The 25,372-nt window shown below is 30.3% G+C and overlaps 1 protein-coding gene across 2 annotated transcripts in view; it reads left to right on the top strand.

Annotated features, from left to right (window-relative positions):
- Window positions 1–24,418, top strand: part of LOC106687921 (nuclear receptor corepressor 1) — a 73,092-nt gene extending 48,674 nt beyond the window's left edge. The window contains exons 14-26 of one of the 2 annotated variants that reach the window (XM_014432091.3): window positions 3,847–4,149; window positions 5,132–5,439; window positions 7,592–7,742; window positions 8,821–9,041; window positions 10,346–10,499; window positions 11,725–11,933; window positions 12,362–12,538; window positions 14,118–14,294; window positions 17,041–17,260; window positions 18,412–18,868; window positions 19,091–19,543; window positions 19,624–19,813; window positions 22,802–24,418. In XM_014432091.3, coding sequence (XP_014287577.1) covers window positions 3,847–4,149; window positions 5,132–5,439; window positions 7,592–7,742; window positions 8,821–9,041; window positions 10,346–10,499; window positions 11,725–11,933; window positions 12,362–12,538; window positions 14,118–14,294; window positions 17,041–17,260; window positions 18,412–18,868; window positions 19,091–19,543; window positions 19,624–19,813; window positions 22,802–23,410 — 3,629 coding nt within the window. In that variant the 3' untranslated portion in view covers window positions 23,411–24,418. Of the gene's footprint in view, window positions 1–3,846; window positions 4,150–5,131; window positions 5,440–7,591; window positions 7,743–8,820; window positions 9,042–10,342; window positions 10,500–11,724; window positions 11,934–12,361; window positions 12,539–14,117; window positions 14,295–17,040; window positions 17,261–18,411; window positions 18,869–19,090; window positions 19,544–19,623; window positions 19,814–22,801 lie in introns of both variants that reach the window. The other variant, XM_014432090.3, reaches the window with a different exon arrangement.
- Window positions 24,419–25,372: the final 954 nt, after the last annotated feature.

Here is a 25,372-nt window from a genome sequence, read left to right as displayed (position 1 = left end):
TACATATCATGACATAAAAAAATCGTTTTTATTTCATTAAAGAATTTACATATCGAGATTACTAATGTTGGTGATTTACAAGAAAAATCTTATACATATCATGACATAAAAAAATCGTTTTTATTTCATTAAAGAATTTACATATCGAGATTACTAATGTTGATATCGGATATATTTTTTCATATTTATTTATTTATGTCCGAATACATGTTTTGATATGTCAAGTTGAGAATTAAATTGTCTTTTAGGCTTCAAATGTTTTTAACCAGGATTTTTGCATTGTATCTTTTCTTCAAATCAGAATTAGTTTATTTATTTTTTAAAATGTATTCTATTTTTTTTTCTCATGGGTTATTAATCATATCTTGTAGTTATATAACAAATATAATATTTAGTATTTAAAAACACCTATTTTTAATTAAATAAAAATTATCCTCTTAATATTTTTTAGAATTAATTAATGCAATAATTTTTTTCTTAAACCGAAATTAATTTACATGAAATATATTAGAGTAATTTAAACATTATATTGTGAATCTATGTTATATTCGTCAAAGTATATTTACTGAATAAATAATTATTTCAAATAAATGATTATTATTCTGTGAGCATTTTCGTTTATTTCCTTAAAAAAAGTTTGAAACATTATATGGTTGGAGAATTGGGTTGCGGTCAAATTATAACACGAAGTTGAAATGACTTATTAAATGGTGCCAACGTTTCAGCCAGAATCTTCTCATATAATTTAAAGCGTAATTAATAAAGGTTTGTTGAAGATCTTATATAAATTACTCAGAAATGATTACAGGGAAGTTTCAAAGATGCATAATTACGCGATATTAATTCCTCCCCCTTAACCATGAAATCGATTCATAACAAATAGTGATCGTCTGTAGCTGTCATTTTTACTTTAAACTTCAATTTCAATCACAAAAAATATCTATTCACTATTGTTCTTGGAAACATGAAGCAAGTTTAAAGACTAAATTATTAAAAACATAATATTGCAAAAAAATTTTTTTTCAATTTTTATATCATATATATGTCTAACGTTTATGGACATCATTTGATTCTACGCACTTCAAGACTGAGCGTCTGTATACGTCATATACCGAAACATTTCCTGAAATTTCCATCCGAACGGTTTTTCTTACTCGTCCATTACGGGCCTCTTCGCCTTCTACTGTACATAGATCTCCTCTGCGGCCTCTTACGTATTAGATCCCAGTTAGGATAGATTTTTCTTCCTCCGGAGACCTGGTATTAATAAGAAAGCACTAAAGCGCCATTCGTATTATCCATGAATCATGGCTTATATTCGTTTTTTAAGGTATGGTTGTATATAAGCTCCTAATTTTTTTTTAATATTCCTTTTAAATCTGTTTAATGCTTTCCAAAAGGTAAACTAATCTATCAATTACCACCTCCAATTAAGGAAAAGGGATTTGTAGATATAGAGGTTTGAGAGGGAGAAGTGAGCCGAGATGGAAAGGGGCTCAAGCCGAGTGTAAACTGCCAGCTCATCTAAGTGCTAAACCAAATACCCAGTTAAATTCCTACCCGCAACATGCTGTTTGCAAAGCACTAATTACCCAAAGGGACTGACTGAAGAGACGCGATTAAAGATTTTACCACTGTTCACTAATTACTCTGCCCCTGTTATTTACTTAAGCAATGGTATTTTAATTTTTTTTTTACTTGTTACGTTCTCTTTTTAGTATTGCATTTGATATATTGGCTAAGCCATGTATTTTAATTAACGCGTAATATTTTTTTTATTGGAGTGAAAAAAAAAATATAAGCTTTAGATTGTTGTTGATCATTATTAACTTAAATGGTAATTATTTATATTATTACCAATTTTTTTTATCTCTTTTGGTAGATTGTATGTTTTTAGGGGTTCAGTGATATTGAGAGCATATTATCGAATAAGCAAACATTAATATCCTCCTCTTGAATTTTATTTATTATGTTGGCCTCATTTATAAACAAACAAGATCCGAAGAAAATTACTCTTGAAGTGTCATTAAAACCCTGGATGTATAAAGTATGTTTTTAAAAAATATATATAAATTTTAATTGTCATTTAAATTTCCTGCTTGATATTGTTGATGAAATCAATAATTTAGCATTATAAAATTTACTTTTAAAAAAGTTTGGATTTAGAACATCCCATTCTATTATACAACTGTGTCATCATGTGATTCATGCCATTTCTTCCACATTGGAGCGCGGAATGTACTGCACGGGAGTCTACCTCGACGTTGTACGGTCGCGGCATCACTCCCAAGTGATTATTTTTTATTTTTATAATGTTTCTGTTGAAATATGTTATTTTAAAATTAAAAGTTAAATAGTAATAATTTAATAATAAATTTAATTGATAATAATAAATGTTTTGGTAAAAATAAATTTAATTTGTTGATAATAAATGTTATCTATCGTTGTTTGCTTGGTACCTACAGAGGCCGCCAAAAACGACACATGTGTGTAAACAATGTCCATCACGTTTCAAGATTCACAATGTCGTTCATATTGTTCTGTCTTTAATAAAAGTTATATTGTGTCATTGGGAGTTGTTTTGTGTAAAAACGACCACAGTTCAAGCTTTTGATCCAGTCTGGCTCCCAAGACTGTTCTATAAACTTCGTCAATTCCTTGTAGATTTCGATTACTACAATACCTACTTGACAAACGCTCAAAACATCCCATTCACTACAAAAATTATTATATATACTATGATAATCAGACCAATTTAACATACGGGTTTGAGCTCTGGGGATCTACCAAACCATCAAATTCATCCCGTATCCAAACCTTACAATCCAAAATCCTCCGTAAAATCCTTGATTACGTCTCAAATAAACTCATCCACAAAGACCTTAATATCTCTTTCGTTGCAGATTTGCCCGAAATAGGTATGCGTCTTTTCATTCCATACTCCTAACCCAGTAGTTCTTAATCTCTGATCCTTAACAATCCCCGATAATCCTCCGAGGGGTTGGAAAAGAAGATGGCTACGGGACCTTCTGATTTAAATTGATTGTTGAAGTACCACCATCGGGCGGTTCCTTCCCAAGATTATCAAGTGTTTGAAACATTCCTCATATTTCCTTATCGTATTTTTTTGTACGGTTGTAAATTTCAATAAATAAATAAAAACTTCAAAAAAGCATTCTTATTTATATATGTTGTTAGTGACATATCCTCTTATCCCTAAGATAATTGCGTTTGAGGTTACGGTCTGCGACGACGCCGGTCTTAAAAGCATCTTATGAAATAATATGTTTTATTCCTCAGTCTAGGTGAAATTAGCCCGCGAATTCTGGCTCCGGAGAAAACTTCACTGAACACGTTTTTTTTAAAAATGAACCTCGCTATTTCCAGGGGGCTCATGAATAACTTCAAATACTAATTTACAGAAATAATTTCTATTTTTTGCATATTTTCAGAACATGATTTCATGTTTATTTTTTTTATAGCTATTTTCTTTATTTAAATTGAATCTTTAAATATGATTTTGTACTTCTTTTATTAGTCTTTATTCGTTTATTAGTTCTTTTATTTTTATCCTTTTATATATATATATTTTTTTTCATATTTTGAAATAAAATTAAAACTTATACCATCACAAATATAATACATATTTATCATGTATCTAAGCAGAATGGGTTATATAACTCATACTACACATTTCATTTTATTTTTAGTTTACTTCAAAAATATCCTTATACATATTTTGATTTTTTTTTAATTTATGTCATTTTTTAATCATTATTATTATTTTTGTATGTTCAAAATCACTTGTAAATTATCATTCATTGTAATTTTAAAAATGATTTTTAGGAGGTGGTGATATGGATAACGTGACAGGTGTAGCGTGTGCTGTATGTAAAACTGAATCAGTTTGTTCTCGTGCCTTGCCGCGTTCTCAAGCAAGCCAGTATGGACTAAAAGAAGAAGAAGTTCCTTTGGATGCTCGTGTTTGTAATTTATGTCGTTGCAAAGCTGTACGTTCCCGCTTCACAAACTGTCCTATTCCAACATGCCCCAATGCTAAGGGTCATAGAGTAAAAAGGCTACGACCCTTGCCTTGTAAATGGGCTGATTTATCTCCTGCAATTAAAGGTCCAATTGCTTCTGAATTCAGTAAGTTTTTTTTTTTTATGCAACTACCCCTAAAATCTCAGTTGATTTTATCTTTGAAGTGGATATTATTAGTAGTAGGAGACTGAATGTTTACTAAGAATACTAAAATTTGTCTCACTGATTTATGGTCAAGTTAAACTAGGTCTGAATTAAGTTAGGTTAGGTTCAGAAATGAACCAATATGTTTTGATGAAATCATTACTTATTATTGTATTATCCTGTATATTTTTAACATCTGATCAATTAGTTTAACCAGAATAACAAAGGAGGGGGGAATGTGAGCCCTTAACTTTTTTTGAACTATTTTAGATCAAATTAATAATTAGGGTATTATTCTTACTCAATTTTATAAAAACTTGGTAAAATTGATTTATATAAATCAACAGCCAGACACTTGCCAGTTTAAGTGAATTGTGATATAAATTTGTTTTCTAACTCATTTTTTTTATATTATTTACCGCAAAACAACCTATCATGGTCTGGCAGCCTTTATCTATAGGAGTTGGGTGTGGCCTAGTTTCAAATTTATCCAAGATTTGGATAAAATTGTTTGAAACATATATACTTAATTTTAATCTCATTTTTTAGTTTTTATCTTCCTAAGCACATATTATATGGTCTGGCAACCTAAAGCCATTGGAAACTGGTTTCTACAATAGTTTTATGTCCTGGAATATTGTCCTGAAAATCATAAAGAAAATAATTGAAAAGATATATGCTCAATTTTGGATTCATTTTTTTCCAAGAAACTTACGTAATGCCTTCTTATCAAAATAGTTTTTTTGTAAATTCAGTCTAATTTACGATGTTTAATAGTTTATACTGGTAACTTATGATTCCTGAATAACACTTTTTTTTATTATATGATTTATAAGGATATCAAAGACTAAATTAATTTAAGTATAGGGGCATTTTGAATACAAGATTCATTCATAAATCTAAATATTTGATCATTAATTTTTTTTAATTTTTTCACTTACAGAAATTGATGAAACAGTGGCTAAGTGCTGTTCAGCCTGTTTCAACAGAATTTCTAGACGCATTGCAGTGTCAATGGATATAAATAATTCCGCACCTGAGGATGCTCAAATGTTGAGTCCCAGTCAGTGCTCACTTTATCTGCAATGGACAGATGAAGAAATAGAATCCTTAAAAAATGCTATTAAACTTCATGGTATGAATTGGCATGAAGTATCTCAGAGTGTTGGAAAACCACAGCATCATTGCATGAATTTCTTTTTTACTTATCAGCAGAAGCTGGGTTTGGACCAATTGATTCCTAATGAAAAGGTATGTTTGCTATTATTGTAAACTCCCTTGTATACTTTTACCTGTTTCTAGCCTATATTCATTCTGTTTACTGGAAATGTGTATAAAAGGATCTTTGCTTTAATTTATTTCTGTAATGCAGTGTCTAGCAATCAACATGCTTACGTAGTTTAAGCAATCATTTATCTACTTATTACTTCCTATAGCAAAACTTGATCAGGATTTTGTAGTTTTTAATCTTTTTTTTTAAAAAAAGTTTGGAGAAAACTTTTACATTAGAAAAAGTGTGGCTTAAGGTCAATAACAGTTTGAGATTCCTTAAATATCACCTCCCTATTCATTGTTACCACCCTACCTACAGAACTGCTGTCAAGCATTACTTCATGGGGAAGGAGTGGGAGTCAAAGAGACTGTATGCCTATTTTTTCCTTCATCACTTTCTGGTCTCTTCTTTCTCGCTAATGCATTCTTAGGCTTTTTGCTTATTTGTTCTGCATAATTCTCAACAGCACTACAAGCTCAACTGGTTAGTCTGAGCTAGTAGGTGTTCTGGGACTAATTTCTGTCCAAGAGTCCTGTCAAGTTTTTCCTTTTATCGAGAAAAACGTGGATAACAGAATAATTTATTGTAAACTGTTTTATACAAGTAATGCACTATAATTTATGGTCTAACTTGAAGCATTTTAGAAAGACCCTGGGGCAACCTTGCCCAGTATGCCTAGCAGTTATTGGTTAATTTAAGGGTAATTTAAGAAATTAAGCAGTGGTACGTTTGTGTTACTTAGGTATATAGTTCACTTCTGTAAAATACTAAGTCATCCTGTATTAGATTAATGTTTTTTTAATATTTTAAGTATGCTTTCCTTTATTATGTTAAAGTAATGTAGACCAGGAATGGTTTACAAGTTGTTTCAAAAGCAAGTTTTTGTTGTGAACTACCAATTGGATGTGATTTTAACTATTGTCTCTTTGCTAAGAGAATGCTCTTCTTAGTAGTGGAGAATGATTTTTCCAATTTCCCCTATATCTTATCCCAATCAGTCACAAATTCTAGATGAGAATGAGTAAAATGGCTGTCAAGAATGAAGGGACTCCTTATTTTTTATGGGAATCAGTATAAAATAGATAGATAGTTTGGATGGACCTAGTTAGGTTGGTAGTGAGAGACATTTCAGCAGCATTCTCTGAGTGAATGATCTATGGCAGACACCACTTTTTGTGGTTGATAAAAGATAATGGTTATAGTTAAAATTATATCACAGCTGACATTTCCTGAAGATTCTTTATGTATTATTTTATTTGGATATATACTAAATAATCTTGGTTGAAGATATGCATTAACAAACTTCCCATTTATGATTAAATAATAAAATCAAATTTAATTTTTCGGGCTTCTAAATAAAATACTCACTCACTGTTGGGCGCTACAGTCCTTGTAGGACCTGGGCCTCTGCCACCATTTTTACCCATGCCTCGCGGCCTCCAGCAAGACTCCTCCAATTTTCGATTCCCATCCCTCAAATCGTCCAGACACCGACGCCTGGATCTGCCCCTTTTCCTTTTTCCTGCTGGTGCACCATTTAGCATCATTTTGGGTAGCCTACAGGGCTCTATCCTTTCCACATGCCCCAACCATCTTAGCCTGCTCTTCTTAATAACACAGAGGATATCAGGCTCTCCACACAATTCTTTTAGTTCATCATTGCTTCTGATTCTCTACCTGTGCTCCTCTTTAACGGCTCCAAACATCTTTCTCAGGACTCTTCTCTCCCAAATCAGTATTTGGTACCAGTTTATTCTAAATAAAATATATTGGTTTAATACCCTCACCCATTACCACTTATAATGACACAACACTCAAATTTAATATTCAAGATTTTATTATGATTTTTGATCGTGATATATATTTTTGAAAAAAAAAACTAACTTTCTTTTTAGAAGTTGGTATCTGATGATATAGGCTTATTAGATATTTTTGTATATTAGCCAGTTTGGTATGATACTGTCATATCTGTTACAGTGAACAAATAATGTTATATGTTAGAAAAATATGTAATTAGCAATTATTAAAATTTTAATTTGATTAATTTCACAAAAGTTATGCTTTTACTATTGATCACTATGACAGGTAATTAAGTCTTTGCTGAATTCTGGTGTAATGGATTTATTTTAGATAAATGCTGATGAAAGAAAACCTGTTCTTACTGATGAGGAGGAATCAGGATCTAGTACTTCTAGTTGTGATGAAGTAGGAGCTACTGGTGGAGTTGGAGTTGGTGGTGATAGTGATACAGCTAGTGCTCCTTCACCTCTTCAAAATGCTGGTAATCCATTTTTCTTTGCAACATATATATAAATAAAGTATTTCAATTATTTTTTTAAATAAATATATCTAGGTTTGTTATTATTTTTTTAGTAATATTCTCTTTTTTTTAATTATTAATAAAGAAAGTAAGAGCACTCCAGCATATTAAATCTGAAGCCAAAGGATGTTAGCAAAGGAGGATAGCACTCTTACTATTTAATAATTACTAAGAATAGTTGATATTAAAGCAACCGAGTTACTTAGATTGATTCTGATTTTACTGGATGGATTAGTTTTAAGCGTATTTAGTATTGATCCCTAATGAGAATTTAAAATATTATACCTATTTAACATGTTCAAATTTTAAACCTTCAGAATGTTCCTTAGTGTTACTATTAGCATTGAAGCACACAGTCTACTTTATGGTGTATTGCATCTTTTATTAGTCTGGAACAATATTTAGATGTTTGCAACTTATGCCTGCCCACCTCCCCCAAAGAAATGGAGTTAAATATGTTAAACTTACTGGCCAAGAGATGTCTCTGAACTGTGGGATCAAGTAATCATAAAATATTTTCCTTAAAAAGAGTTCTTGAATTTCAAGTGATGTATGACGTAGGACCATCCTTCTAAAATCAGACAAATTTTACATCAGTCCAAAAAATTGAAGAATCATTGTATATACCTGTCAGAAGTATGCTATATGTATATTAAATGAACTTAATTAGTATCTGCACAGTAATTCTCTAAAAAATAAAGTAAAACATTCCAACCACAAATACTTTCGAATCGGATATAAATGTGCCCAGGGCAGGCACTTACAATAAAAAACAGACCACAAAATAAACTAAATTATATCAAATCAAGAAAATTACAAATTCAAGATAGATATTACCTAAATTGTAAAGGATTATATTTTTTGAAAAATTATTTTCAAAAGATCCTCTTTTATTTAAGATAAAGGTTTGTTTTTCTTCTTATTTTATAAAAGAAAATTATTATCTCTGAACTAACTGATTTCAGTGAACCTAAGATTTTTTATAATTAATTGTGATTTATATTGTGTTTTTAATATATTATATTTCATGCTATTACAGAAAATGTTGAACAACATCTTGCAGAGAATGAAGATAAAATGAGAACTATGAATATTACACCACCTCTTCCACAAATAGTTCCTGAGGCTAGAGAACAAACTTCTCATCCAGAGCCTCTTGAACATAATCAGTCAACTTCTTCACCGCAACCAAAAGTATCCACTGCCTCCATGCCACCAACATTATATGCTGCTAAAGAGGATTATGACAGTTCAGCTACGGTGAATCTTTTATATAAATTTTTTTCCTCCCACTCTGCCATAATTTCTTTATTTATGTCATTTAATGTATTTTTTTCTTGCAGTTAGAAACTTTTAGCTATCCAGTTATTCAAACATTTTCTTTTAGTTCTTTAGTAACCTTAATTTCGATTTTATTTACAGAATTAGAAAGTATATTATTTAGGAGTTTTAATTTAATTAAAAAGAAAGTATATTATTTAGGAGTTTTAATTTAATTAAAATTTAAATTTAGTTTTAATTAATTTATCGTTATTGCTTCGTCTTTCTACCTCCTGTTGTACTGTAAATATATTAGTTTGTTTCCTTGATGAACTATTTGAATTACTTAAATAAAAGATATTGGAATTTATGAATCATGGAGACACAATCTATCTTAAAGTTTTTTTCTTACTTTGTTAGTAGGGTTAGATCTGGAGCTCATTAGTGCCCCTGAGACTATGAACATTAATTGTTTGCTACTTAAATACAGAAATACTGAACCCAGATCAGTTTTAGATCATTATTCCCGGAGTGGGACCTCCTTTCCCACACTGTTAGGTGCCAAAGCCTTCCTTGGAAGGGGTAGTGAGAGTAGGGTCAAAATTATTTAGGGGCATTTGTGCTATGTAAGAGTAAGACATCTCATTTATATAATGGTATCAATGTATATCTTAGAGTAATATTAGTTTCTTTTAGAAAAAAAAAATAATAGTATACGTTTAAAATTTTCATGATTTTGTTATTGAATAATTATTAGAAATTTAAATTCTGCATTTTAATTCATGTGTTTAATTTTATTTCAACATACATTATACTATCTTTATACCTAAGATAAATTTTATCAAAATTAGGATAGCAACAACTGATTAAGTACATATTAGTCCCTTTTTCTGCATAATTAGCATAAACGGTATACAACAAATTCATATTCGCTCCTCATGTTGGAATTAACAAATGTCTTGAAATCACTTAAATTTTATGAGGGAGGTATTACAAAATTTTATTTATCTCTAACTTAAGTTATACTTTTCTCATTGTATACTTTTTTTTTTTAACCTTTTCATTTATTCAATCAAAAATAAAGTAGCTTGAAAAAATAAAGTATTTGTACTGTTAGTATTTTCAAATAAAGTGTTTGTGATAAAATAAGTCATTTTACTTATTATTAGAATTAGGAGTAAATAGATTATTCTTCTCATAACATATATTTAAAAAAACAAAAAAAAAAGATTAGTTGTATCATCTAAGTGTTAAGAATTTTATTTATTGGTTGAGTTTTAAGTGTATCCATCTATTGATAGGAGACAGCAGATGAAGGGCAAGGCGGAGGTGAAACTGAGCCGACTACTGTTCGAACAGCTTCACCTAAGAGGGAAGATCCTTCATCCCCCCTCACAGTGAAGACGGTCAAGGATCTTATGCTTGGTGTTATTGAGATGCAATTAATGAAAGACCAAGGTATAATTTTACTTCATTTATTAATTTTGTTTTTTAAATGTGCATCAGTTAATTGACTATGCTGTACTAATCGTGGAGATGATTTTCAAGGATATTTTATTTGTTACAAAATAAAACTTATTTAATTATCTTTCTATATTAAACCATTTTGGCCCACAATGCAGGTCCTTATCATGGTTATAAAGGAATATTTTTTCTGGTTTTTGGAATCATTGAGTCTATTGTTAGTCCTGTGCCTCGGACAGTGCTTTTCTAAATATTGGCCCAATTAAGCAAGACTTGTTTCCTATATATTTTATACCCAAACTTACTTCTATCTCATATAATTGTTCCCTTGATTGATATAATTGATACTTCTTTTTTCCCCTACATCACAGTGTTGAGCCCACATAGACCTGATCCTAACTTCAATTTCCTGAATCAGCAGTTTTCTTCTCTGATCTATATTTTTACTTTTGATGGCCCTCAGAACTCCCTCCTCCTATTTTTTCCCTTCTTCCCCTAAGTTTTCTTCCTTTCATTTGCTTCATATCTGGCTCTTTCTATACATTCTTATATGGCTAAACCACCTTAGCCGATATTACTCAATAAGTATTGCTATTGGTATTTTAGTATGTTTTTTTTTAAAATATAATTAAGTTATGATTAAACAATTATTTATTTATAAATATAATACAATTATTGTTTAGAGCAAAGCAATCAATATAAATTTTTTTAATTAATATTAAAACTTATGTATGGATCTTAAATGAGGTCTCAATATTGTGCTTTTTCCATCCAGTATCTTGTTCTGTAAGGTTCTAGCTCACTTTGTTACCCATAAACCATAAAAAAATGTCTTCAGATTTACAAGGTTTTCCATAGGCTGCTTTCTTCATAAAAAAAAATTCTTGGATTTATTAGTATGTTGTTTCTGAGCCATAGAATTTTTTTTTTCTGCACATCCTTCATTGAGGACATTTTTTCCTGCCTATCCATTTCTAGCATATGGGGTGCGGCAATGTGGGGGTAATGCACATGTCACTGCTGCTAATAATCAACACTATTTTGTTATTATACAATTAACTGTGAGAGATCAATTTAATTTATGGGAACATAGATCATATTTAGACTGTGGTGCAGTCCAATGCTTGGTTGAGGACTTGTACAACCCCAAAGTGGGAATGGCTGAATTTATTCTGATAAAAACATTTCTCCAGTTTTTATTGTTTTCTTTATATTTCAGGAGGACAAGTACAGACGAGTAACACCCCAGGTGCTCCTCCTACTATTTCTTCAATCCTTAAAACAGATCATCATAATTTAAGTTATTCCCAGCGTGATAAAGGAAGTAGGCAAATTGATAATTCATTGGCTACTGTATCTGTTGTTAATACTCATCATAGTCATCAGCAAATGCAAGATATTTCAAAGGAAGGTCTTGTTGTTGTTCAGGTTTGTTATTTTTATTTGCTAAGAGTGAATGTATTATTATTAAGACCATTAGGTTTTTTTAAAACATTAAATTACTAATCTTATAAGGTGTTTATTTTCCCTTAGACTTTTGAATAATGTAAATGTATATTTTACATGAAATTCTTAAATAACATTATTATATTTATTGTCCCTTTTTATTGGTAATAAATCTACCATAATCCAAGCCATATTAATGTAATAGGTTTTAATTGTTTATATTTTATAGTTTCTGGGTCAATAAAAAAAAATGAAATGATTTAAATTACATTTAGATTTATTTTTGATCAGTGATGACTCTGGAGCAGTCCTCAAGTATTGTCATTAGTAATATTTTATTTTATGTTACCTAGTGATTACATGGTCATTAGGCTTCTGTAGCGTAATTGTTTTATAATAATTATTTTTAGGGTATTCAACCTTATGATCAGACTTCAGAATGTCCTGAAGATCGTTCCCATCGATGGTCATCTTCATCAGATATATCTGGAAGAATTCCTCAGAGATTTTCAGATCTTCCCCCAGCCTCTTGTGGAACAATGCCCATGTGTAATGAGGATTCGGTCCAAGGGGAAAAGATATCTAAGGTTGCTACTTAATGTTTATTAACTTATTACTTTGATGTTCTTGTATGATTGTTTAAATTGTTTTTAATTCTTTTTTTACATAGCAGTAAAAAAAAATTTTTTCTGTTTTATTTCACTCCTTTTAATAGAATCTCATATAATTCAATAGTAATATTTTTTATATGTATGCAAGTATCATTTAAATTTTTGTTAAAGTAAATTATGTAGTTTTTTGTACTATTAATAATTTTTAGCATTAAATAACTAGATCTAGGATTTTCAAGTTGGTGCACATTTTTTGTGACAAAGATACAAAAATGTACTTATTCACTTATTATATTTTGCCTCATTTGAGGTCAATTGCAGTTTATATATTTCAGTCCGTTTTTGTTATTTTTATTTATATATAAATATGAATAAAATAATTAAATATAAATATCAGACCTTGAATAAGGATGGGTACAATAATAAAAAATGTTTTTTTCAAAGTATTGGTTGACATTGTCCTTAGTAAGCCTTGCACCTTGCTAGGCGATTCCTAAAATTTCTTTAATTATTTTTACACATTCATGAGTTTCCAAAGGTTTCTTTGATAATGAGCAGATCGGTTTTTAATATGTACAAGAGTAAGTCAATTATTATCCACAATATAGTTATAAAATTTTATCGTAATCAAATAGGAAACTTAAAAGTACATCATTTTTTGACAGTCCCCTTTCTTTTCAACGCGCTTGGTTCATCATTGTACAAGCCTCATCATGCTCTCATTGCTTCGTCCGAGGTAAATCGACGGCCTCTTACTGCCTCTTTGAGTGGACCAACAAGTGATAATCAGAAGGAGCAAGATCGGGACTATATGGAGGATGAGCCAGTACTTCAAAATTGAGTTTGTTTTTTTTCTGTGCGAGTTGTTTTGGGACACATCTTGCACAAACTTTATGAAACCCAAGTCTGTTGTGGATGATTTTGAAGGCAAAAATGTGGCTAATTTGCAGACGAAGTGCCATTTTTTCATAGTTACTAATCTCTCTGAGTGAACAATTTCACGTGAACGCTCAATGTTTTCTTCATTTATTGCGGTACACTCGTCTGGCTCCTTCATCGTGCGTAACACTTGTGTGACCATTTTTGAATTTTTCAATCTATTCGTAGACACTACGTTGTGGCAAAACACTGTTCCCGTACTGTACCGAAAGTCTTCGATGAATTTTGGCCCCTGATATGCCTTCCGACCACAAAAACATGGTTCACGTGTAGTGAATATAGTCTGTTAATTAATAGCATTCATTTGTTTTCTTTTCAGGGGAAAAAAAACTGTGACTTTTTATCTTTTTATTTCATCTTCTAGACAGCGTTTCGGAGACCTGTCCATTATCTAGTCCAATCTTAATTCTCAATGTCTCACATATTCCCTTGAAGAGATTTATCCCGACCTCTAAAACTTGTCATATCTTTAGTCCTGAAACTATTTGTTGACCATCATTTATATGTCACTCTCCTGCATATTAAACTGTCCAGTATATAATATTTACAATAATTAGAGGTATTAATTATTTGTGGAAAATAAGACTTATCTCTATAATAATTTTTTTTGTATTAGGTTCAGCAGAGTATGAGAGAGACCAGAGATACTGATGGTGTAACATTAGATTTGAGTATAAAGAAGCCTAGAGAAAACAATTTGCAACCTTCTAAAATTCAGCAGCATCCAATTTCATCCCAGAATACCGTATTTAGAGTAGCACAGCCCCCCGATCAACAAGGTTTCTTTCATCAGGTTGGATATATGATGTTTCATTGTTACTTAGCAGCTAATCCATGGTAAAAAAGAAAATTAAAAAAAAAAAATGGTTATATAATCAAAGTATTCATGATTGATGCTGTTTAAAGTGTTTAATTTAAGCAGAGAAACAAAAAATAATTAATAAAAGCAAGATGGGCTGGGTGCAGCCACTGAAAAACTCAATTAGTCGTAATACTATATATTATGAGCCAAAGTTTTGCCCCACATTGCAGGGCTTCATCAGGACTAATAAAAAGATTCAAGCACTTAAATAGGGTAAAAACAAATGAAAAATGTCAATTAAGAATTTAAAAAACTTGTACAATAAAGCTTAATAAACGAGATAGGATCGTACCTGTCAGATGGTTCGCAGTCTAGGAAATGAGGTGACAGTTGAGAGAGTTGTGGGGGCGATTGATGGTTAAAATATATTACATTTGAAAATAGAAAAAGTATTAACAAATTAAAGAAATATTTTTAAAATATACTTAAAATTATTATATACATAATAAAAAATTATTCAATACAAAAAAGAAGAAATGAAATTAAAAGACTTGATACAATAAATATAATATGGTGAAAAAAATGAAATATAAAAGATAAATGGAGGTACTAAAGTATGTAAATTATGTAATAGAAAAATTAAAATAAGGTAATGAATGTAAGTAAAAGGTGAAGGTAGCATATGAATATAGAGTTCACATTAAATACATATACATTAAATAACTGGGTAGAAAGAAAGATATAAAGAATGATGGGGGGGTTAAAAATAAATCAGATAAAAGATATAAAAGTGTAGTATATTCAAATTGCAAGGTTAATTGATATTGTTTTAACTCACATATCCAGAACAAGCAACATGTGTTTTTAATGTTTATTAAAATACAGTTTTACTTAAACTAATAGTAAATTAAAAAGAACAATCTTTACTATCAAAGACCCTATCCTATCTTATTCTAATTATATCTACCCTATCCCTAAATATATATGTATGTACTTATTACTAACTTATAATCTAACCCTACAATTGTTATCTATGTCCAAAAGTGAACAATGACACGTACGTACTTGCACTCAGCTGGTCGTTGCAAAGAGAGAAAAAGATCACTTCTCAATAGACAATTTTTCAACTTAACTTAGCTCACAGAAAAACCAAAAATACACTAGACTTTACATCAATGTCCATCTATTAAAAAAACATCCAACAACAGAACATATGATTTTTCTCTCCCTCTTATTACACACAGTCAATCAACAATCTTCCAAAAAATAATTAAGAATATCTATTCTATTTTAAATTTTGTTTAGCATACTTATAAAAATTACAAATTTTTATACATTTCTAAGAATTAAAAAAAAAATTTATATAATATGATACAAAATAAACTATTATTTTTATAATATGGTGTATTATGCTCGTCTCTGGTTAATCACAAATAATATTAGAAACAAAGGGTTTAGCGAAGCCAAAGGTGTGATGCTCATAACACCAACTCTCCTACTCTATAAACCTCCCTCCACTGAATTCCATCAAAACCCTATTCCTGTAGGTTTATTATTTACAACTCAGTTTTACAAAAACTAATTCTTTTCAGAATCTGGTTTTCATGAAGATTGGTGTGTAGCTTGGATCTTTGTTTTCAACTCAGTGTTATAAAATTGTCCTCTCAATGATTTATGGTCTTTACCTTCAAATATACTGCATACTTATTTAATATTGAATGTTATTGGTAAAAATTGTATTATAAAGTTTTAAATTTTTAAATACTTCAGTAACTTTGAATAAATTTTGTTCATTTGTGACAGTGACAACTTTGTTATTTGATTAATACTCAAAACAACTAGTAGTGGTTAGTTTGTATGTTAGGAATAGTAGTTTTAACCTCATGGTCTTTTATTTATATTTATTAGATCTGTAAATATGAAACCTGATTTACCCATAGATAGCATTATCTTCCAACTTAGTTACTATCAAACCTCATCATTGGCACCATTTTCTCTTTATAACATTTGATAAAGACTTTCAGTTCACAACAATACAAGTTTCATTCAACAGCATAGATTTTATTAGTGTTGAACATGTTGAATTCTGTGCCTGGAAACTACAATTTGTGGACAGCATTGATTTTCCTTTATCATTTGTAGATCAGTGTTGCAGAATCACATCAAATTATTGGTAAAGTTTAAAGTGAATGTTCTTAGTCTATATAGTGCTTTGATCGGTTTAAAAAATTGAAAGTGACAATTTAGACCTGTAAAATGAAAAAAAAAAGACATGAAGACCACTAGAAAAGTTCAAAGACAATGCATTAAAAGCATTGTTAGATGAGGATGATGGTACAACAACTCATTGATCAATTAAATGTGAAGAGCAAAGCCATCTCTGTACGTTTAAAAGCCATGGGAAAGATCCAGTAGATCGGAAGAAAATGGCACTTAAAGAACACTTAATAATGTTTCACAATATATTAGTTAAATATAATTACATTGATAATTTATACCTTATTAGAATAATAATTGATTGTTGTTTTTTTTTCTGGTCTCTGAGTCTTTAAATAGATAAATGCTTCCTGTCGGTAAGCTATTGAGCATATTGTGAAGAAAAAGGCATATGATTTCCCATTTTATAACTATTAAAAACTAGAGCCACTTATGGTTTATTATTCTGATAATAATTTATTTAGTTATAAATTTTGAACAGTTTAATCATGTGTTCATATTTTGTTTTTTTAATTTATAGCAAGTATTAGCTACGACTTCCTTAACTCCTAAGTTATCTCCTGGTGTGATAAGTGGAGGGAATAATCCTGCTACCTCAAAAGCACAATGTGGATCAATTATTCATGGTACTCCTGTATCATCACCCAGCCTTTATTCTCAAGGTCGTTATGAATCTTCACCATCTTCTTTAATTCATCAAGTTCCAACACCTCATAAAGAGAGTGGATCGATAACACAAGGTATTGTTTTACCTTCAACATTAGATTTGGTTCAAAATTCATCTTATCTAACTATATTCATCTGATTTATTCAATTGAAAACAATCAGTTTTTAAATATCTAATGCATTAAGTACAAATATTCTATCGTATTTGCACTTTTTATTGCAAAGTTTACTTAAAGTTTTAGAATGATAAAACCTATTTTTACAAGTTAATGGTATGGTATAATACTGCTACTTCTAATAAGAATAACTTGCCTTCATGATTTATTTCTTTTCTAAAAAATTGTTGACTATTTTAGAAAGAGTGTAATTTATTTACTAATTGGTTTATTCTATTCATGTGTGGTTTTTATGTTTTGTATTTCATAAGAATTTTCTCATCAATTATGTATATTATTTCGTTTCTTATCGTTCATTATTTATTTCTATGTAATTGTATTTTTTTTTTTTTAAATTACTTTTCTGAAATAAGTTTTTTTTCATTCCTAAATTCTTAAAAATGTGTCAAAAGTTGTACTTGAGATACTTTATTTATCTCATTATATTAACCAGTTTATCATGCAAATTATTATTACTATGGAATTTTTCTTCTTAATTGGTCATAAAACACACATCTCATTGATATTTTTAAGATGTATTACATGATTTGCTCCAAAATATCCACAAGCAAGTGGTTATAACTGCACTTAAAATCCTTTTCCAAGTATAATTTATGCAGTTGCACATCAATCAAAATATGTGTTTTTGAGATAAATACATATGTGAATTTAGTCTATAAAGGTATTTGGTTTTGAAATGTTTGTAAATACTGCTATCAAGATCATTATTTTTAATTATCTGGTATCAACATGTAATACTAAGGGATTTCAATTTTATAGATTCCAGATCTTACAAGATTATATAGCTGTTAAATGCTATTGTCACAACTTCTTATAAAGTATTGATGTCTCACTCAATTTTTGATATATTGCTTTGAAATTGGGACAAAATATTGTTCACTTGGCTAGAAGCTAAAAATTAGTTCGCTTTAAAAAGAGGAAATGAGTTTGAATGCTCTTTTCCCACTAATTGCCTCAATTTTATGTATAATTTTCTCTGCAATATTGTTTCTAACCATTTTTATACATTGACTTTTGATACTTTTATAATCTGTTAATGATCATTTCAGGTACTCCAGTACACCAAAGGAGTTCATTGTATCCTAATCCTGAATATTTTGGTAAAAGAAATTTGCCTACCACAGGATATTTTTCACCAAGGCCATCTTCTTATAATGTGGAACAGCGACAAATTATTATGAATGACTATATTACATCTCAGCAAATGCATGGGCCGGGAAATTCCTCTGGTCCTCGATCTGGAAGGGATAAAATGTATTACCAAACTAACACTAGACAAGGAGTCATACAAAGACACAATACAAAACCTCCAAGCCCGGGTGTTAGTCATTATCCTCCTGGTCATGAAGCATTTTCTTCCTTAGTTGATGTAGCTGTTAGGCAGCCTAGCTTACCAGTACCACCAACTATGTCGATGCCTATGGAACATAAGAATATGCAAGATGAAAAAAGACATCTTCATGAAGGTCTGGGGGAAAGATTTAACAGGGATAGTCCCCATGATAGGTAAGAATTGACCTATGTGAATGCCATTCTATTTTTTATTGCTATTTTGATTTCTCATATTAATTTTCAATGTTTAATTTCTAGAAATTGTGCATAATTGCTTATACAAAGGATTTTTTCATTATAAGCAATATCTAATGATTTGCTGTAGTTATATTATTTTTCTCCAAAAATTTAATTTAGTCTATATTGCATTAAATATTTCTATCCATTCTGTTTCAGGTTTTCAAGTAGAGAAACTGATAGATATATGAGGGACTCGCAGAAAGTACTTACTCCACAACAACAATCTGCCAGTAGAGAACAAGCTCAACAACAACAACAACAACAACAACAACAGTTAAGGGAACAAGTTTCTCATGGAGCTAGAGACAATTATCAGTCTTCACATCATATTGACCGTGAAGTTCAATTGCAACAGTTACAAAGGGAACAATCAATGCATCGTGACAGGGAGCATCACAGTCAACAATCACAGAAGTTACGTGATTCACACATGCCCCATCTTGAATTGCGTAGAGGTCAAATGCCTGGATACCAACAAAGGATCATCCATGAGGGTCATCATGGTATAGATCAGCGTTTAATGCAAGCTCCCAGTTTCCGTGAACAACCTTCTTCATCACAAAGTGGTTCAAACCTTTCATCTCGAGGTCATCCTCCTCAAGAACAAAGGTACCTACTTTATTCTCTAGAAATAAAACACTGAATGTTAGTAAACCCGTTTATATATTTATTGTAATGTTATTTTTTAGTAATGAACAACCTAGTAATCGTGGCCGTTGCACTGAAAGTTCTACATTAACTGCAGCCAGTCTAATTGATGCTATCATTACTCATCAAATAAACCAAACAACTTCTGATGTTCAAACGACTACAGTTCCATCAGGCACTACTACTGCACCTCAGCCTCCACCAACCAGACCTGGTGATAGACTTTTCCAGGTATGCCCTTTGATTTAATTTGGTATGCACTTACACTATTTTTCCACGTTTCTTAAGCAATTTTAGTCCAAGTATTGTATTATTAGGGAGGATGAATTCTGCTTGGTATTTAGATACCAGGAATTATGAAATCTTTTATAAAGATTAAACATAGGTGTTGTGGTATTTAGTTCGGAGTAGTGTAAAAAAATAGTAGCTTGAGTCACCATGTATTATTATTTATTTCTGACTCTTCGAAAATAAAGGTTTTGACGTGAACATTTGTTTGATTTTAATCCAATGTAAATGACAAAATAGAGATGAACTTATTGAGAAACTTTAAATTCTTATGTTAATATTAGGGATGTGACAGCCGTGCGGGTTGGGGCGCTGGTCCGAGTGTGCTCGTTTCGGAACGTTGTGGGTTCATTTCCACTGGGGGCAGTTAAACATTCATTTTTCGGCGGTCCCGAAGAATGAATCTTGACACTCCCACCTTGGTTGGTATGCGGCGGCAACCTAGGTAGCCATCAGGGGTTGGTAAAAAGGACCACTAGGTCCACTTGCCAGACTTATTCCCCCCACCAAATACCAGTACCAGTACCAGTATGTTAATATTTGTACCATTTTTTTAATTTGAGGTTGTTGGCAATGACAACAGAAATTTATCTATCAAGATAAAATATTTTCACTTCTTTCATATTTACCCGATAAACTTGCAAATATCTTCTATCCTGTCTATCATAGATAGATGCTAGTTGTAGGCATCTAAATCAGTTGGTTTGTGATAGATCCCTTTTTTCACTATATCAACTATTTGCCTCTCTTAAGTGGGGCCAGAGTTAAGACCACATAATGACTCATATGATTATGGTTTTTAAATCACACTTAACAAAATTTTATCAATTTTACTTTCTGTGCACAAATAATTGTGAATGATGCAAAAATTATCGTATGAATTTTTGAAATGATAGAAAGTACTTTTTTTGAAATTTCTTAGTACTTCTTCTCATATCATTGGTTAAAATTGTTGCATGGTGGTATTGAATTACAAATAATTAAGTGGTATTCAATAAAACCTCAATTAACCAACATTTGCTTAATCTGTTCACCACTAAGGAGAATAGTTACTACAAATGCTTCTTATGTAGTTAATTCCTAAGTTCTTTCTTACTTTAATTGAGTATATTGGTATCTATGTCAAACATCACTTTTTCAACTAATTATTTCTTTCAGCTTCATTTAGGTTGACTCAATTTTTATCCCATTTGCATTTTTATTTCTATTCTCAGATGTAGGGTATCTGTTAAACCACCCTCGAGATTCATCCCTCTTTTGCCAAAGCATAATCAACCACGGAATTACTTAGATGTTTTAGCTGTATGCTTTTTTAACAATTGACCAATCTTTATCAATGAATACCCTTAGAATGGAATATCCATTCAGAATGTTATTCTAGAATTTGTTTCATACAAATCTTTAGAAGCATCAACAATGAGAAAACAAAGTATAGGGTGTTTTTTTAAGCCCGATAGAACTTGAAATTGTAAAAAATAACACAAAAAATTAAATTGTAATCAAAATTTTTTTTTTATTCGAAAGATCAATACGTGACATTAACATTTGAAAATGATTTCGGGCATATGGGCACCGCGGCTGTTCTTGACGAAGCGCATTCTGGACGTCCAATTTTGGGCCACTTTTTCGAGCACTGCTGGCCGTATGTCACGAATAACACGAACAATGCTGGCCTCCAAGGCGTCAATTGTTGCTGGTTTATCAGCATAAACCAGTGACTTCACGTAGCCCCACAGGAAATAATCGAGAGGTGTCAAATCGCACGACCATATGCGGCAATTTTGCTTATTAACAAACCCGTTAAGCCAAAAATGCGCCTCATCGCTGAACACAATTTTACAGAATGCGCTTCGTCAAGAACAGCCGCGGTGCCCATATGCCCGAAATCATTTTCAAATGTTAATGTCACGTATTGATCTTTCGAATAAAAAAAAAATTTTGATTACAATTTAATTTTTTGTGTTATTTTTTACAATTTCAAGTTCTATCGGGCTTAAAAAAAGACCCTTTATATCTGTTATTTGTATGATCCTACTTACATTATTTCTAATCTACTCATATTGGTATAATTTCAAACTTTATATGATAATATATAGTTTGTCATTTTTATCTTAAGTCTTTAAATCTTTTAAGCAAACAATTGTCTTCTTTGTTTGAGTACATGCTATTAGTATCAATTATAGATTTTTGATCATCTGAAACAATATCTTTATCTTCATAAAAATGCTCTTTCCTTATATCACACCTTTTAAAATTCATCGACTATTTGCGCCTTGAATAGTCACTTCAGTGTAGCGGAAAAGTATATCGGCCCCATCGATGGTCAGCGCTACCCGAACTCCGTCTCTATGGACCGTTGCCGGGAGTATTCAGAGCTGAAAAGGTTAATTCTAAGATTACTTGTGATCATATCATAATCAAATAAGAAAAATATAAAATTAAAAACAAACAATTAGCATAATTTTTAATAGTAGTATGTATTTGAACCATTTTTTTCTTTTTTTTCACAAAATAATTGTAAATTTCAGTTTTATCTATATTACTGGATCAATGGGAAACAAAAACTAATTAGGACAACAAGCTTTTAGTCTAAAATTTTAATTGAAAATCATTTTTCCGATAGACCTTTTAAAATTTATTTAACTCTTTTTATAGTTGTATGTTCATTAAGATCTCTATGTTACAAATTAATCAAATATTCAATTAAATGATATAACATTTTCAGCTCTTAGTTGTATTAAAAATTTTATCAATATTATATTTTACTTTAAGATCTGTATATTTACTTTTGTCACTAACAAATTGCAAAATATTTTTTGTTCTTTTACTATCTGTACCTTGCCTTTTTACTCTAGTCAATTGAGGTTTTACTGGATATCTAAGTGGGAAAAAAGTTTTACTATATCACAATATATTATTTGTTTGTTTTAGAGTTTTCATAAAGATTGCACTGAATCGAATGGTAAACTTTCTCCTGTCAAGTCTCAAGAAGGACCTAAAAGTCATTCTGTTACACCTCAGTCCATGCAATCTCCAATTATTGATCATGTTGATATGTACAATAATCCAGGGGCTCCTCAAGGCATGAGACCGGCAATGTATCCAGGATTTGACCAATTAAGACGTGCATTACAACAAAAAGATCAGAATCAAGCTCTAGAAAAAAGTGATGAACATATGACTCGCTTTTTTTCTGAAGCGCCTGTTCCACTTTCACCTCTAGACTATGTTAAAAATCGCATTGCTGAAGTTATGAGAACTTCAGAAGAGGAAAGTGGTGGCAATAAAGACAATGAAAGTCCAGTATCCACTGATATTATGCAGGATGAGGCTGATCATTCAGCTGGACATAGCACCTCCTCATCATTTTTAACCCCATCTCATACCTATGCTTATCCTTTTAGTGCATTAAGTTTGAACACCAGTGGAGCGTCTACAGTCCCTATTCCAAGTCACACTGTTACTAAAACCACTGAATCAATTCCTGAACCTGCTCCTCTTCTTTCTGCCCAATATGAACCATTATCTGATGAGGATTGACGGAGGTGGTAATTTTATTCTTAAAACATAAATTTTTTTTGACTTGAAGAAATGCCAAGCATATTGTAAAGATGTAAAATATTGTATAAATGTTTTTAATTTTCAAGAGCATATCTTTTGTGAAAAACTATTTTTACGAATATTACTTAATAGTTTATTTTTAAATATGCATGGTTGAAAGCCTTCTTTTTTATATAAATTGAAATTCATTATGTGAATAACTGTTATGTATTATTTTTATTTATTTTTGTCATGAATGATGTTATTCTAGGGTACTATTACTTACAACTTTGTACACAATAGAGTTTTAGAAAATTATTTGACTTGGTTATATACAAACATTGTTGGCCACAAAATTTTGTATCAATCTTGTTATAAAACACTGTGTATTGTTATGTTTACTATTTCGAATTTAAGTTATCCATATTTAGAATAAGATTACATTATGAAACACATTTGTTCGTTTAATTGTAACATTTGTATCCATTCCACATCGAGAACTTTAATTATTAAAATACAGTGTGCTATTTATGATATATATGTTATATCATGTTTACTATGGTATAAGTATATATTTATTTTTTTAAAGAAATAAAAAAATTGGAAAGTACGTTATTTTAAGAACTCCTTCATGAACATATTGGCGAATTTTAGAATGTTTGATAAAAATAAAATTATTAATGAACTATACCAGGCTGTCACTGAGATAAATTTATGAATAGTTGTATGCTGTGCTTTATGAATGTGTAAATCTGTATGTTAGTGCGAGAATATGATAGAGTGAATGTTCTGGAGTATATGTATTTTTACAAGGGTCTGTAGGTTGTTACTTTTATGGCCTGAAATAATTTACTTGTGCACTTTTTTTATAAACTCCACTAAGGGGACTTGTTAATAGGCAGAAATAAAAATTTGTAAATTTCATTGTACATAATTTTCACAAAATGTTATTTACTTTTAGTAAAATTGAATCTGTTAATTCCTCTATTACATCAGTTTTTAATGTCATGTAATTATTTTTTATAACCTCCACTCCCCCTTTATAAATAATTTAAATAAAATACTGTCGAGGAATGAGTTAGAATTTTTATTACCTTTTTTCTCTATAATTCTTTAATATTACTTTATAAATTAAATTTTAACTGGTGAATAATCTAATGTGTTGCTGATTTAGGTATAGCTAATCAAATATGTGTATTATCTATCAGTTTAAAAAATCTTGTTGGATTATTCATTACAAGTCACAATATTAGAGCATCCAATAATAATGAAGTAGGTATATGAACTAAATTTAAATAGATTACCAATGTTATGATCTCATTGGTTTTTCTAATATCAGATGTTTGTATTTTAAGAAGTGGAAGGTTGTTTCCTCCTTAGTGGTATTATTTTATTGTTTTTGATAGTTATATTATTTATTTTTTAGATTGTTCTTCTATTATTAAGAACAGCTCACAAAATCTGTACTTCAGGACATTCTGGGTTCCAAAATATCTCATGATAAATGAGTTTTAAGATCTAACTGAGTAATTTTTCTTTTACTCAATTAGATCTTAAAACTTTACTAAGGGAATAATATTCCTTACTACATTCAATTGTTGAATGATTGAGGTGATTTAGTAAAGAGTTTGTTAAACTTGGACCATTTTATTTGGTCATGTTTATAAAATTAAAATTAAGTACTTATAATTGTATTATAAATCATATCAAAACCATGAATTTTTATTAACTAACAAGTCTAATTCAATGTTCAATAGTTTTTAGTTTTTTTTTCAGTTTATCATTTGAATTTATCAGAAATGAAAAAATTATTTTATTAGCTCTTAGAGATCACTTCTTAAATTTGATAAATTCAAGTTTAATATAATTTAAAAAGAAATTAAAATCATAAAACTAATTAACTTGGTTTTGATTTTTGTTTGTATATGTTAATTTTAGGTGTACTGTTCAAAGTAACATTAC

This window comes from Halyomorpha halys, unplaced genomic scaffold (genome assembly GCF_000696795.3).
Source record: "Halyomorpha halys isolate HHAL.00 unplaced genomic scaffold, Hhal_1.1 Scaffold1026.1, whole genome shotgun sequence".
Taxonomy (NCBI): Eukaryota; Metazoa; Arthropoda; class Insecta; order Hemiptera; family Pentatomidae; genus Halyomorpha; species Halyomorpha halys.
Note: the sequence above shows the minus strand (reverse complement) of the source record. Positions and strands in the feature narration are given on the sequence as shown.